This window comes from Ascaphus truei, chromosome 8 (genome assembly GCF_040206685.1).
Source record: "Ascaphus truei isolate aAscTru1 chromosome 8, aAscTru1.hap1, whole genome shotgun sequence".
Taxonomy (NCBI): domain Eukaryota; kingdom Metazoa; phylum Chordata; class Amphibia; order Anura; family Ascaphidae; genus Ascaphus; species Ascaphus truei.
In genome coordinates this window covers 99,593,585-99,610,641 of record NC_134490.1, presented here as the reverse complement: position 1 = coordinate 99,610,641, position 17,057 = coordinate 99,593,585, and the positions used below count along the sequence as shown (strand labels likewise).

The following is a 17,057-nucleotide window of genomic DNA, read 5'->3' as shown; positions in this document are numbered from 1 at the left end:
CTACCATATTGTGATGTATCTGGCAACTCCCAGTGCAGTGAAGTGAAATATCTGGCAACAGTTGGTACAAATAATGGTGAAAAAAGTGTGAAACACAAGCATAAATAAAGTGCTCAGTGATGATAGTGAAAACTAATTGCAGATCACAACCCCATAGCGGGTGGTCCAGACTCCTCCTAAGTTGAATTGTGTAGCGAAAAGTTGGGAAGCGCAGTTGTCACCATGTATAAGGAAACAAAACAATAGAACATAGTGCAATAACGTTCTTCAACTGAAGATGATAGAACTGTGCAATTTTTATGAGATGGGGACTCACATTTCTTTAGAATTAAATCAGCATTTCCCAAATCTTTATTTGGTTAGAGGTGGGTAGGTGTTTAACCTGGAGACTCTTGTGATGTGAAGTTCTACCCATTTTCCAATGGTGTGGTGGTCTCAGAATAGACAGAAACAAACCATGATGTGAACTGTTCCAATAGGTTTGTAAAATAATCTAAAAATACACTTGCATACTGGCAAATAAGCATAGGCATTTGGAACTACAGCTGCCCACGACTCTGGAATTGACGACATCTGGAAGTGTCATAGGAGAAGAGACGCCAGATCCCAGATGAGAAGTCTGGTCGCTGAGTCCAGGGCAGCTATAGTTCTACATGCCTATTTGACACATGGGAAGAATGTTGATCCAGGGAATAATCCGATTGCCAATTCTTGGAGTCAGGAAAGAATTAATTGTTCCCTTTATGAGATGTCAATGGATGATATGACACTGGGATTTATATGTTTGCCTTCCTCTGTTTAAATAAGTAAGTATAGATATAGGATAAAATATCTGTTGTATAAAATTTAGCATAGATTGAACTTGATGGACGTATGTCTTTTTTCAACCTCATCTATTATGTAACTATGTAAGTGTATTTTTCAATTATACATTGTGATAATTGCAATACAGACTGGAGAATTGGCAATTAATTTAAGATAACAGCACACTAAAACATTAACATACCAGACTAAACAAAAACAATGCAGGAATTTTTGATCAGAGTAGTTCTCAAATGAATCAAATAAGGCAAAATGACTTTAATGCAGTAATCCCCCCAAAATCTTTATACAGTATGTGCAGTATATGAGCTTAATTTATATAATGTTAGCATCTTGCCCCCTTAGCATGTCCTCCACTTTAAAAATATATCATATTTTTGGGGGTAAAAACATTATTTTTTAATCTCTAGCTTCTGAGGTTACAATGTTAACATTTACACTGCAATGGGCTCTGGGGGAGAGCTTCATTTGAACTTCTGCATATTTCAAACACATATCTCCTGAATGAAGCATCAGATTTCAAAGATCTCTTAAAGTAATTAAAAAATTTAAAAAAAATGGCTATTTCAAATGGATAATCAGGGAGAAAGAGAGAACATTCACATACATTTGATTCTGTAATTTTGTAATTTACAACACAACTTGTATCACAGTATAATTCAAAATGACTGATTTTCAATAATAATGTTCAACAGTATATTGCAAAATATAGTAGGGGGACATGTATCAAGTGCTGGGGTGGGTTATCACAGTAGTTCCTGCATTAGTTCATATTGATTTGAACAGGAGTTAATGTGAGAACTGTTGCTATAACTCATACCAGCGCTTGATGCATATGTCAGATAATATTTTGCCGAATTGGCCAGTTGAAAGAGTTATTTCTGAACTAACAACATTAAATAGTAGGGATTATTACACCCGAATGTATGCATGTCCATTTGCATCAAATAAAGGCAATAATTTCTTACAATGTCAAATATTCAAGGTGGCAGTGTATGGAAGCAGAGGAACAGATGGGGAGCAGATGAACTGAACTGTATCTGTATACTCCTTCTATATTTTAATTTCAAGTAATTTTGAGGATAAATAATTTGATTTACTGTAACCTAAGTGTGAATGACACTTAACATATAAACGTAAATATCAAGAAAAGGTTACACTTATTAGTTACTCTTAAATAAAACAAAGAACAATTCCTGTGCTTATCCCAATTGGGCTAAAATATAATAGCAAAATTTTTATATTTAGAACCTAAGTTTGTTTAGTTGCATTGTTTGATCAAAACATGATTCAATCCTGCCTCCATAAGGGCATTGTAATGTTACTGATACATTCCGTCAGAGGGTTAGGTTTTAGCTCACCTGGTTTCTGTTTTACTAAACAGTTCCTTGGCGGTGTAGGGCTTCTCCCTTCAGGATAGAGTTCCTTACCATTTCTCCAATTAGTATACAGGTATTATACCCCTCATTGTCAGTCTACACTTCACCCTCCACTGAAGAGTAGGTGAGTGTTATGGCTGACAGAAAGAAGAGATATGTGTAAGTATTAATATTTCTTACTAGGGTATTTGTGCTCCCACAGTTTACCTTTATAATAAGGAACTTTGTTACTATTTTTGACCAGATTTGAACTGCACTAAATAACAAATAAGCCTTTGCTTCATTTATTTAACGCCTTCGGGGCTCTTTCACCGACTTCACAAAGTTTAGTCCATAGGACAATAAGAAATTGCATACTGTATATTCAGTGTAGGTTTACGTTGACGCGGTTGGCAGGCTTGAATCATATTTTGATCAAAAGATGCAACCAAATGTCTCCTTTGTTATACAGACGTAGGTTCTAAATGTAAACATGTCACTGGTATATTTTAGCCCAGTTAGGAGGAGCGCAGGAATTGTTCTTTAGTTTCATAAATGTAAGGCCCATCCTTACACAAAGGGAGGAAGCGCAGGTAATATGTACAGTATTAGTTACTCTTAGCTTACAAATTTTATGTTATTCTGCCAATGCATTTTGGCTGATAGAGATGGGCGAACATGTCTGAATCCGATCCACAGATTATCCTGGGCTGTTCAGAGCAAATCCGATCCACACACTGAAATCTGAAGTCGGATTTCATCCATTTTAGCCTATTCACATTCTTTATAATCTGTTCATGGGGCTCGGATTTAAAAAAATCCGAGATCAGATTTATATTGAATCCAAACTCAGATTCAAATGAATATGAAAATGAGGTCTAAATAGTGACACTCCCACTTTCTGAATGGCTGCACTTTGGTGAGGGACAGGAGAGAATGTGGTGGGGTTTGGGGGAGAGACAAAGCGAGAAATACAGATAGACACACACACATGGGTCAGTCCATTGAGTCACTGGTTAAGGGTTCAGCAACAAGTTGTATTAAGTAAATAATGTATAATTGTTTGAGCTATAGTAATACAGCAGCAGCAGCCATAAGCAACCAACAGCTTACTCTGCCTGGCTCCAACTCAATGGCTTACAATTGTGCCCCTATTTATATAATTCTCCCATATTAATTTGGATTTGGATTCAGTTTATCAGATTCAGATTCAGTTTGTCGGACTGATTTTCAGCAATAGGAAAAATAACTAAAATCTATCTTTTTTAGACTAAATTCATGGACAAAGTAACTGTACAATTTGCTTTGGGTTCGAATTTAGACGGAACGTTTCTACTGATACATGGCATGGTGCGACAAGGCTTTAACTTCTGTCTAAAAGGGCATCAATAGAAAGCCTGTACTGGTCTGAGGAATCCAGCAGGGAGCTGGCTAATTGCAGCTAGACACAATTGACCAGTCTCCACCTGGCTCATCAGACAGGTAGAAAAATCTCCTGCTTGAACTGCAGAAGATCTCTTGAGCACAGAAGGATTGTGCTGCCAGCAAGACATCAGGTACCAGACCTCTATTCCTGGGCGCTGCGAACCCTGGAAACTGCCAGAGGGTGGCCCCTCAATGGATACCAATGCAGACCCAGAGACTGACATAAAGGGCCCTCTGCTTACAGGTACCTCTTTGGACTTTGGAGTCATAGGTTGGAAAGTGGATTATCCTCCCATCTCTGCAGATAGGTACTGGGAAAGTGAGTTAGACTTACACATGGATAGGATGTTTATTTATTTTTGTGTGGTTGTACCTCTTCACATGTCTCTTACACATGGGTATATCATTTTTTTAAATCCTTCTTGGAACGAGTGCCACTGGAATATTTTAAATATTTTGAAATAAGGAATATAGCTTATGATTGTTAATTAATATTTACGATAATATCGCACATTTGTGTTCTGCATATCCCGCAACTACTAAGCAGATAGTCAGTGATCAAACTATTTCGATCTCACCTGAAATATTTAGAAATAACACCAATATAAATCATTTTAGCTTCCAAGGCATTTAGAACAAATAGCTTTATTATCATCTATTATTTCATCCAGCCAACATTCACAACTATTGTTGTATTGTTTTTTTGTACTCTAAATTCTCTATCCACAAAACCGCACTTCGTGAATTTCACTTACATATTAGTTTTATAGATGTCTATAATAATATATGCTTTTCCTCGTACATATCACTTAGCACTAGTAGCCTACACTTAAGCACTGCCAAATTAGCATTTGAAATCCATTTATTCGAATTGTTATATTTGTGTTGGGCAGCATAGTGTATTAATTATTTACAGTCAAAATAACAAAGGTTATAGACACACACTTTATTTTTCACTTTAGCTGCAAGTATAGATTACCAGTTGTGCAGGTCTGAAAAAAAATGTACTTGCAGGAAGTTTGGAGGAGGGGCATTTTTTAAAACTGCTATAGACTTCTTTGTTGTAGGGGAGGAAAAAGCATCACACTGACACACATCACATATCCCGGGAGCAACTTTCCTGTACTCCAAGAAACTTCTGTGAAAAGGAAAAATCTTCCGTACAGAGAATAATTCCAAGCAAGCACAGAATAAAACCATGGAGTTGATAGTATTCTTAAATGCAATATTCACAAGACTTCTATTTATTCTTCATTCTTTAGTAGGAGTTTGGAGAGTTACAGAAATGAAAAAGGACAAAACATTCTGGATGCTGGCTCTTCTGAACATCTTTCTGTGCCTTGAGATGGTGCTGACATTGAAATTTAAAAAAGGCAGAGGTTTAAAATGGTAAGCAACTTTGTATGAATAATATTTTGTAGGGTCATGTCAGTCAGATGTATTTCTGGCTCTCAAATCTTCTATTTCTATTTTCTGTTTTTTTTTTAACAGAACTTTAAGTATTCCCTTTTTTTAAATTAAATTTGATTTACAATATTAAGCTCTGACCTAAATCAATTAGAAATGTTGTTTGTTAATGTCATATAATACTGTATAAAATTAGAGGATGTGGGATTAGTATTTTCTATGTGTTTAAAAAAGAATAATAATAGATACATTATACACTCAGGAAAGAATAACATGGATGTGTGTTGATGTCAATTCCTTCATATAAGAATTGAAGTATTTATTTATCCAGCAGCCACCTCTATAAACTCCTTCTGGCAATTGTCCAGGATTTATAGAGTACTGGTAAGGGTAAGGTTTAGGCTGGCATGTTAGGATTAGGCTGGTATATTAGGGTTAGGCTTGCATATTAGGAGTATGCTGCCATGTTAGGCTTAAGGTAAGGGTTAAAATAGCATATTAGAATTAGGCTGCGTATTAAGGTTGAGATAAAGATTAGACTGGTATATGAAGATTATGCTGGCATATTGGGGTTAGGATAAAGGTTTGGCTTGTATGTTAGAGTTACGCCGGCAGATTAGGGTTTGGGTCAGGCCTGAACAATTTCTTTATTTAACCAGCTGCCGGTTAAATAAGGAGGATTGAGTCCCTTATTTAATCTACTTCCACTTAAATATGACTGAACAAGTGCCTTATTTACCTGTCTCTCCGGTTAAATAGCCTCTACCCATAATAATATGTATGTTCCAATGTGATGTCAGTCACAATATCATGTGGTATATTGTGATATATTAGTGAAACAATTGTCATGGAAAATATTGAATGTGTTTTAATAAAATTGTGAATAACAAAACAACACAGTTATAATTGCATGCTATTCAAGTTATTAATGCAACTTCATATGTTTGCAATCCTACAAACTCTCATATCAAATCATAGAGTGCTTATTGCATTTGAACTGGTAGAGTCTTTAATTTATGGGTAACTACAGTATTTACAGAGGGGAAAAGTTAGACAAATAAGTAGAACACTGATGTATTGCTATATGTTAAAGTATAAAAAATACATCTAAGCATGGCACTCTTATTATCTAAATAATAAACAATAGTCAGTTACTGTTCCGTACTCAGGGACCACGTGGCTTACCCCTCCCCCCCACCCCACCCCCACAGCTCATTATCCAAAAATAATAAATGCTTTGGCAGTACAGTTACCACACATATTCATAAATACAGGTTACCATACTGTAACAGAAACATTTTGGAATCAGAACATCCCTTCAACTAAACTGCAAAGCTACAAATCACATACAATATGGGTCCATATTTACTAAGCAGTCTTCTGCCATTGGACACCTTCCAGTGGTGGAAAACATATTGCAGTTAATTAAAATCAATGGACTGTAAAGTGTCATCCAGTGCCTAATGATGTCTTGTTACAGAAGACTGCCTAGCAAATATGCGCCATGGTGCACTTTAATCTATAAAAAACAACAGAAAATGATCTGGCGCTAAAAAATATTGTCACCACACTTTATTCAGGAACATCGGCTGCTACAGTATAGTGTAAACGGCAAACTTCATTATCAGAAGATCTCTTCATCAGGGAACCTGAAGCATTGCGCTGTACAGTATGGAAGCCGGTGTTGCTGAATAAAGTATGTTAATTAAATGTAAAAGTTCCAGACCTTTCATACTGTATGTTAAAGTGCACCAGATCCTGTATAACTGATAGCTTTGCAGTTTAGTTCTAAAGGGGTTTGAAATGACTGATGTCATTATTTCAATTAAACTACTGTAGCATATTCTGAAGCTTTATACAATATAAATAGTAATAACAAAACCCAATAGTCTGTTCTGACCCATTGTGAATTTTTCTTTTAGCTAAGACATACCCTGTATAAGATAATGTAAGCCCTTCCCATAAGTGCGTTTTGTCTGGGTAGAGAATATGTCAAATGTATATGCTGTAAACTAAGCATCTGGAACTCTTTTTTTGATCACCTGTTGGTACTGTAATTTAGTGGACAATGAAGGAGAGGAAATACCAAGAGAACAGGTAGAAAACAGAATTGTGAAGGATGAAATTTAAGGTTTGTGGAAATCACAGCAGATGTCCAAGATGAGTAACTGTGTATCTTTGTAACAATTATAGAACAATTATATTTCCTGCCAGCACTAGATGATTCACATGGCCTAAACCCAGAAGCTAGAAAAACTGTTAATAAATACTTACACTACTGACACACTTTATTAAAGTGTGGCCGGTACCGCAAGCCGGGAGATTTCCCGGCTTGCTATTGGCCGCCCCTCGGCGTGCCGCGCGTCATAGACGCGCGGTCACGCGTCTTCGGGAGCGTGCGCCCCCTGCACGCGCGTCCAGGGGCTCCCCGAGGGAGATCGCGGGACAGCGGCAGGGGGTTCCGGGGGACCCGGCGGACCCGGCAGCGGTAGGGAGAGCGCCCCGATCGGAGGGCTCTCTTCCGCTGCTTCGGCGCGCGCCCGTCACTCTCGGGCGCGCGCCAGGCTACTGCTGCGGCCAAGAACGGGCAAATGCTCGAATAAACTTGGCCGCAGCAGTATACAAATAAACTTTTACTACTAGTAGGCAATTTCACTGAAAACATAAAAAGCTCACATTTGATGATACATATACTATTTATTTGATACACACAGATTTTTCCAGACATTTAGATGTGCATCTAATATTGCCCATTGTGAACACTGGGGTTCATCCAAGTGTAACTAAACTATACAAACAATAAGCACTTGCAGACTGTAGCTCAGAAGGATTGAGATCCCCTGGTCCAGAACAATTATCTTTAGCTATAGAGGTCCTTGTGTACATGAACTAATCAGCAATATGGCACACACTTCCACAACGAGTGAGTATTTTTTCCCCCTTTTGTATGATTAATAATATGTTTAAACATTGGTTTAAATGCAACTAACTGGTTATTTAAAATATTATCGTACTGGCAGTCCTCGGTTATCCAACGGAATGCGTGCTGGAAGTAGCGTTGGATAGTGAAACCGTTGTAAAGTGAATCCCATGTTAATCAGTGGCGGTGAGCATTGGATAACGCATTCAGGCGTCGAAAAACGGCCCATAAGGTTGCATTGGAAAGCATTGAAAGGAATTATTTTTTTTCCGAAAATGTATTCGTTTTTTTTCCGCAAAACACATGAACTTTAGCAAATAATTTGAGCTTCAAAAAAAGAACACAAAAGAATAACTTTCATATTTCAAAAACAAGTAAAAAAACACACAGGTTAATATCTCCAACATTCTACAACGTGAAAGAAGTCTATGGTACCTATTCTAGTAACTTCGATTAGTGAGTTCAACAGTTTCGGGCACTTCGAGGGAGTTTGCATGTGTAGCTATTCAGAAAGCTTCAATAACATACCAAACTAGCTCAAGAAGTGCTTCTTCCCAATCGACAACACTCCAGATCAGATAAACCATGCGGGAGCACAAAAAATGCTCAAACTTGCAATTTTTCAGAAATCGAACTATTCAGGTACAGTGGCTCTGAGATTCACATCGTGGTTGCAACTCACAGGTTCTTATCTCGCCACCTGAAGTGTGGCGAGATGGGATCCGTGATGTAAGAAAAAATGTATTTTTACTACATCGGATTGAACCCGGGTGTTTCTGAAGCTGACACTATTAATATTAGCTCCAGAGACCACCCTGTTTTCCTCCTTCCATTACCGCTAAGATAATGAAGGGGTTAAATATCAGTGCTTGGTTTTTTGGGTGTAGATGGGGTTGATGAAGGTTGTATTTGGCCGGTGGCGGGTGGATAGGACTACCGGTATGGTTGCGGGAGGAGTTAACCCCTTCATTACCTTAGCGGTTACTTCTAACACCACCTACTGCTGCGGCAGACTTTATTCGAACAAATCACCGGTTTGTACCTGGCAGGATCCTGGAATGTGACACTGTTCACCTGGAGCATGCCGCGTTCCAAGCCAGGGGTGATGCCCGGCTGGCTGATGTGTTAATTTAAAATGGTTCAGGATTTATTAGGCTGCAATGCTTCGCGTGTCCGCCAGATGGCATAAAATCATGAATTGTAATGCAGTATATATATATATACTGTACAGTATATATATATATATATATATATATATATATATATATACTGTATAACAACAACCCCTATAACCCCTAACATACAGTACTGTACACATACAGTACTGTATATGCACATCAATGATACTATGAGCCGGCGGGGGCGAGATGTGTTTGCAGCAGAGAGAGATCCGCTGCTCTCTCTGCGCAAACATCGGCACATTAAAAATGATTTAAAATACATTTTTATTTATAGTGTAGATGTGCAGGTGGTCTCTGGAGCTGAACCGCGTTGGTTCTTGTGGGTAGTGGGGGTGGGTGAAGGGGGTATTAGCCCCAACGGTGGTTGTTTAGGGCTTGCGGGGGGTAGCGGGAGGGCTTAACCCCTTCATGACCGTAGCGGTATTAACTGCTACGGTCGTGAAGGGGTTAAGTGCACCCGCAACTCCCCCGCAAGTCCTAAACTCACACCAAGGGCCAAATACCCCCTTCACCCACCCCCGCTACCCACAATAAAGCGGGCACGGTGGGTTAACCCCTTCATTGCCTTAGCGGCTATATGCTATGGTAATGAAGCAGCATTTCTGTATTTTTAATAATATTGTGCAGGAGCAGGGGTCCCCTGAGCATTAATTTCTGGCTCAGGGAACCCCCTGCTCACTGTACAATATTATTAAAATACAGAAATGCTGCTTCGTTACCGCCTCACATAGCCGCTAAGGTAAGGAACGAGTGTTTATTTATATATGTATTTTATTTATACTGTACATGTGCAGAGGGTCTCCGGAGCAGAACCGCTGTGGTTTTAGGTCCGGGGACCCCCTGCTCCCCGAGATACAGGCCCCTTTAGGGGGTGCCGGTATCCCTCTGCTTGGTTTACAGGTCGCGGTCACGTGATCGGGACCTTTAAACGCAGAGGGATACCGGCACCTCATAAAGGGGCCTGTATCTCGGGAAGCAGGGGGTCCCCCGACCTGAAACCAACGCGGTTCACCTCCGGAGACCCCCTGCACATGTACACTATGAATAAAAATGTACAGTACTGTATGTTAGGGGTTATAGGGGACGGCTTTAAAGACAACAGCTCGCAAACGCCCCCATGTGTTTTTACACGGCATTGCAGTATTGCAGCCAGCGGGAATAAAATGCTTAAATCACAGCCGGGAAAATAACGCAATACACTCCGGCCGAAAACGGTACAAAACCGAACATCACCGGGATATACCCAAATTTGCGGAACTAGCCGAGTTAGAATAAAGTTGGTCGCCTCTGTATTCTCTCCTAGATCCTCTACAATCTGGCTTCCACACTGCTCACTCCACAGAAACAGCCCTCACTAAAATAACTAATGACCTCCATGCTGAAAAAGACAGAGGTCATTAAACCCTGCTCATATTACTCGACCTCTCTGCGGCATTTGATACTGAGGACCATCCTCTTCGCCTTCACATTCTCCATACTTGGTATGCATAACAAAGCTCTATCCTGGATCTCCTCTTACCTCTAACATTGTACTTTCAGTGTCTCTTTTGCTAACACCTCTCCTCTATGGATCTCTCTGTGGGGGTACCCCAGGGCTATGTCCTGGGACCTCTTCTCTTTTCTCTTTACACACTCTCTTATGGTGACCTAATCACATCAATTGGGTTAAAATATCACCTATATACTGATGACACACAAATTTACTTTTCAACCCTTGACCTTACACCTGCTCTACAGACCAATGTTACTGAATGGCTCTCCCCTATATCATCCTGGATGGCCCTCCGCTGACTTAAACTTAACATGTCAAAAATGGAGCTCCTCATATTTTTTCCTAAATCTGGCTTTACTACCTCCTTCCACATTACTTTTGGGAGTACCATTATACACCCAGAAGAACAAGCATGCTGCCTTGGGGTCACACTCAACTAAACTAAAACCGGTATTTTATTCCTCTGCAATATCACAAAGATACGCCCCTTCCTCTGTTGCTCGACTGCTAAAACTCTGACACAGGCCCTCATTCTCTCCCGTCTCGATTACTGTAACCTCCTGCTGTCCGGCCTTCCTGCCTATCACCTTCTCCCCTAGAATCTATCCTAAACGCTTCTGCCAGAATCACTCTACTCTTTCCTAAATCTGTCTCAGCGTCGCCCCTGCTGAAATCCCTCTCCTGGCTTCCTATCAAATCCCATTTCACACTCCATTCTCCTCGTCACTTATAAAGCTTTACACTCTTCTGCTTCTCTTTAAATCTCAGACCTAATTTCTCGCTATACACCATCCTGACTCTAGCGTTCTGCTCAAGGATGTCTTCTCTCTACCCCTTTTGTATCTAAAGCACTCTCCCATCTTAAACCTTTCTCACTGACGGCCCCACTCCTCTGCAATGCCCTTCCCCTCAATATCCGACCAGCACCCTCTCTATACACATTTAAGACCCACATTATAACACATCTGCTTAATGAAGCATAGGAGTAGCTCCGTGGCTGATAATTTACACCTTACATAAACCTTGGTCCCTTGCAGACGAACTTACCAGAACACCCTCCTACTGTCTCTGTATGTTCTTCCTATCTACCAATTAGATTGTAAGCTCTTTGGAGAAGGGACTCCCTTAACTAAATGTTAATTTTATATCTGAAGAACTTCTTCCCATCATTTGTTATTTGTTTTATTTGTTATTTATATGATTGTCTTGTGTATTACTGCTGTGAAGCGCCCATGTACATTAATGGACTACATAAATAAAGACAAATACAGACACACAGTTTTTAAAAATGTAATTTAAAACAATGCACCTTTTTATAAGATACTTTTTACTTGAACTTTGGGTCACCTGGATATGATCCGTAATCCCTAAACACCGATAAGCCCTTGGTATCTGAGATATTTGTAGGCTATTTTTTTGCCATTTTCAGATGCAAATAACACAAAATAGAAAGCTGGAATATCATCTCCTGATCTCCAGAGTGGCTGACCTATGTCAGGATAAATAAAGTAAAAAAAAATAAAAAAAAACAGCATTGACTGTTGCTTTAAACATCAACTATTCATGTAATTCAGGACTACAATGCTAACTCTACATCAGTTTAGTTGCTGTCCTCTTTCTGCTTTCTCTCTCTGATTGTACAGTAATCATTCTAAAACTTAAGTGTGTTGTATTTGTTGGTAAAATTGGTAATACTGCCCTCAGCTTCTCCGTTCCATCAAATATTAAACCTTTAACTAAGGAATATTGTAACCATCCAATAAATCTTTCACTGAAATTAAACATGGTGTTATTTTCCATACAGATGTGACCTTTGCCATTTGCCATGATGGCATGGTACAACATAAGAGATTTTTCACAGACTTTAGTTAACATACTTGCACAGTATATCACAGCATATAGAGCCAGCAGGGCAACCGTCTCCGGTCACATCTGAATGACATTACCACTCAAACTTTACTAAACACATCCAGGTGGACTAGGACAACTGACAAAATAAATGTTGCAATTGGCAAAGAATAATCAAATAGATTGCTCCACATAAATTAGTGTATATCCTATTTTCTTATTTGCTCTGTTCTTCTTTACTTATTTATTGTGGCATGTTTCTTCTTATCTATTTGGTAAATATTCTTCCTTCTGACTCATAAATAATTTACATTGCATGCAATTGTATCCCTATGGGGGATATGTATCAAGTGTTGCAAACTTGAGCACTGATGCTTCAGATTGCTTCATTTTGTGTCAATGTATCTAGGTGCTTTGCTAAAGTTTTATTCTATATGTGTAATTGAGCGATAAGGAGTTAGAAGTTGAGATAGTGAACTCAATATCATAATGACATTTATAAATGTTTGCTCTTATAAATCTTGCAGTTTTCCTTACTTTTTGTGTCAAATATATCTGTTAGGGTCAATTGCATTATCTTCTGCTCTTGAGAAATGTGTTCCAAATATAATGTAAATATAATTTAACTCCAAATATAGTACAGTAAGAAACAAGTTTAGCAAGCTTCACACATAAGTTGCTTGTGCAATTTACCACAGACACAAATATTTGCAGCAAATTGAACCATTTTCATACATATGCCCCTAACTCTCTAATAAATTATAGTAGTGTAGTCAGGTCTCCTGTCCCTCCCTTACATCCGATGTGGGAGCGGAGCAGGGGGAGACTACAGCTGGCTACTGCGAGTGCCGGTGGTGTGCAGGGAGGCTGCGGCTGTGTGCGGGCAGAGGAGAGAGGGAGCTCAGGTGCTCTGGAGGCTTTGCAGCTCACCCGGCTAGTGGGGGCCGCCATGTTACCAGCCGCGCATGTGCAGGATGCTCGCGCATGTGCAGAGTGTTCCGAGGTAGCGGCAGCCTTTCCAAAAGGTGCGCATGTGCAGTCCCAACAGTGCAGCGGTGGTCATCGTAGATATTTCTCCGCAGGGTAACTATGTGACATGATGGGGTAACCAGGCTCAATAATAAAAGTTAAGCCCGTTTGGATTCCTCTGATCCTTGTATTCGGGTTCTGGAGTGTCAGCTTTTGAGCCCAATGAATGTCTATGCATTGTATATGTAAGGAATCAGGGAACACGTCCTTTGCGGCGTGTTCCCTCCTTACCTGCTGCTGCCGCCACGGCCACTGTTCCTGCCCATGCGCACTTCCCCGCTCTCATTACAGAGCGCGCGTGCACCTGCAGCTCTTCTAGCTGCTGCATGGAACCTGGTCCCGCCTCCCGCACGCGCAGCGCATCTCTCCCGTGTGGCGCAGACATGCGATGATGTGTGACGATCCCCAGCTGATTGGCAAGTCTCTCCTTCCTGTCTTGTTACCTGCAGCCTATCCCAGCTCCGCTGGGGCCACGCCTCAGCTCCGCTTCCTGTCCCCTTTGGTCTGTCCTGCCTTTAAATACTTCCTGCTTCCTCCCATGCTTTGCTCAGCATAATCCTATGTAGCATCGTGAAGCTCACTTCGTTTGTGCAGTGCTCTCTCCTTTGCAGTTAACCTCTTGTGTACCGACTCGGCTTGTTTGTGGACCCTTCTGGATTTTGAACTTTGGCATACCCTCGACCAAAAGGCGATCTCTCCTACCCTTGAACATGAATGTAGAGAAGCAAGGAGCACAGCTGGGTTTAAAATCTGCAGGAAGGGTCCTGTATAAAAAATGAAGGGCACAACTCCGTTCTAAAACTGAGGGTGGTTTATTGAATAAGTGCACAGGGACAGAAACACAGCCCACACACCGACATGTTTCGTCCCACGGGACTTTATCAAGGTGTATCACATAACACAACCTCCTTACCTTTAATAGCCCCAGTTCGCGCCAAAATTGCCCGATTGAGTACACTGCGCATGCGCGCCAGTGACGCGTCGCATCTCCGTGACACCGCCCCCCCCTCTGGCACAAGTCCTGGAGAGCAGAGACCACGTCACTGAGATGCGTCCATTTCCACCCTGGAACGCATGCCAGCTGGGCTCCTATCGGATAGAGGCATAAGGGGGTTAACAGATACATTTTTTTACATTTTATTACACAACAACTTTATTAGTTTTAAAAAAAGAGACAAACACATTTAGCCCAAAGCTGAACATTGCAAACAACGCAGTGATAGTTCAGCCTAGGAGTACAATAAAAAAGAGAAGTGCTCACATTTGATAACCTATGATAAATAAAGAAAAAAAGAGGATGTTTTAGCAATCACAGAACTATAATTGGACTTTAATCATGTTGAATGGGACTATATTATAATCTCAGTATATAAGTACCTACAAAGAGTACCATAATATGATAACTTTACTACTATCAAGCCATATCTAATGCATAAACTTGAATTGTAATCTTGATGTCCAAATATAGACTGATTTTATGTGATTGACTGTGTAAGGTAATTTTATATGGAAGAAAAACTTTTTTATTATTTTATTATCAATTAAAAGAATATATATTTTTTTGCATGTTGATTTTCTCTTATTCATGACCCATATATAGATGGTACAGAAGGACATGGAACATGGATTCCACCATCAAGACATATATTAATATTTAAACAAATGATCAATGTATATTAGCATCATAAAGAACCCTCCTCTCCTATAAAAAGTGGGAGAGGTCCCAATCGATATTCATGCCGTGAGGCACCCTGGTTCTTAATGTGAAGATCCAGAATGCCTCACGTTGGTCAAGCTTCTTGACTCTATCACCCCCTCTGGGTGACAGCTGAATGGACTCAATACCTTGAAATTTAAAGTTTTTTAATCCACCTTTGCTGCAGTTAGTGAAATGTTTGGGGACAGGGTGGTCCAGGTTCCCTTTGGAGATCAATCGGATATGCTCCATAATTCGCACTTTGAGGTTCCTAATGGTTCTTCCAACATATTGGCTACCGCACCCGCAAGTGATGAGGTAAACAATATATGTGGAGTTGCAGTTGATAAATGATCCAGTGGCATGAGATTTTAAAGTTTGACTGGATACACATTTGTTTGATTTATTAATGTATCCACAAATTTTGCATTTCCCACAGGGGAAAGAGCCACTAGGAGCTGTATTGCAATGTACCTTTTTTGAGGAAAAGAGACTTGGGGTAAGAGAATTCGCAACCGTCTTGGCCTTCCTATAAACAACATTTGGACCTGCAGTAATATATTGTTTTAATATGGGGTCCAAGGAGAGTACCGACCAATGTTTTTTAAGAATAAATCTGACTTGTTCAGCTTGGGAGCTAAATGAGGTAATAAACCGATGAAACGTTTGTAAAAGAAAATGTGCTCCCTGAATTTGTTCCCATCTCCAAACACGTGGACAGACTCCCACCACCCCATAAAGAGGTTGGCGTAACTGGGAGCGAAGCTCGTTCCCATGGCTGTACCACGTGTTTGGAGATAGTGAACCCCATCAAACAAAAAATAATTGTGCGTTAACAAAAAGTGAATAGAATCTAATAAAAAGGTTGTCTGTGCTGGTGATATGTCTGTGCGTGAAAGAAATTGACCAACAGCTGACAGTCCGTATTCATGTGTAATCATTGTGTACAAGGACGTCACGTCCAGTGTGACCCAGATCATATTAGGTTTCCATACAATTTGATCAATATATGTCAGGAGGTCTCCACTATCAAGTATGAAAGAGGGCAGAGATTTCACAATGGTTTGTAAGAACCGATCGACATAGCGTGAAACACCATCTCCCAAAGATCCAATACTGGATATTATGGGCCTCCCCGGAGGGTGGATCAGAGTTTTGTGAATCTTTGGGAGATGGTGAAACACTGCAACAGTCGGGGTAGCATTAAATAAGAATTCTCTTTCATTTTCATCAAGAACACATAACATGGTTCCTTCATCAAGGAGTGATTTTAATTCTCCCTGAAATCTCTTAGTGGGGTCTGTTGTTAGTACAGCATAGGAACAAGTATCACAGAGCTGTCTCAAGGCCTCCCTGTGATAGTCATCCCTATGCTGCACCACTACCGCTCCCCCCTTATCCGCATTCTTAATAATCAGATTTTTGTTCTTCTTTAGTTCATCTAGTGCAATACTTTCACCTCTAGTGAGATTATCTTTGTAATGCGTATAACGCGGGGTATCAAAAGAAAAGCCCTTTTCTAGAAGCATACGGTCCCTCTCCACTAGGCTCTCAAAAGTAGATAGGTATTTCCCTTTCATAAATGTGGGAAAAAACAGGGACCTTTTCTTGAGACCAGATGGTCTTCTCCCCAAGAAGTTATCTGGGTCGTACTCTTCCACCGGATCACCCCCCAGTTCTTCCAAGTCTTGGATGGTATAATGTTCCTTAAAGGATAAAAAGGGGTTACAGACATCTTCAACATTCTGAGTATTTGGAACAGTAATATTAGAACTTCTAGCGTCATAGAACTTTTTTAAGGTGCATTTTCGAATAAACTTATGTAAGTCAATTACAGTATCAAAGATATTGAATTTACACTCTGGTGCGAACTTTAACC

General features: G+C 40.1%; 1 protein-coding gene across 1 annotated transcript in view; it reads left to right on the top strand.

Annotated features, from left to right (window-relative positions):
- Nucleotides 1-4,678: 4,678 nt before the first annotated feature.
- The window catches only part of TMEM26 (transmembrane protein 26), a 162,110-nt gene continuing 149,731 nt past the window's right edge, over nucleotides 4,679-17,057 (top strand). Inside the window, exon 1 of the mRNA XM_075612967.1 lies at nucleotides 4,679-4,994. Coding sequence (XP_075469082.1) covers nucleotides 4,804-4,994 — 191 coding nt within the window. The 5' untranslated portion in view covers nucleotides 4,679-4,803. The remainder of the gene's footprint in view (nucleotides 4,995-17,057) is intronic.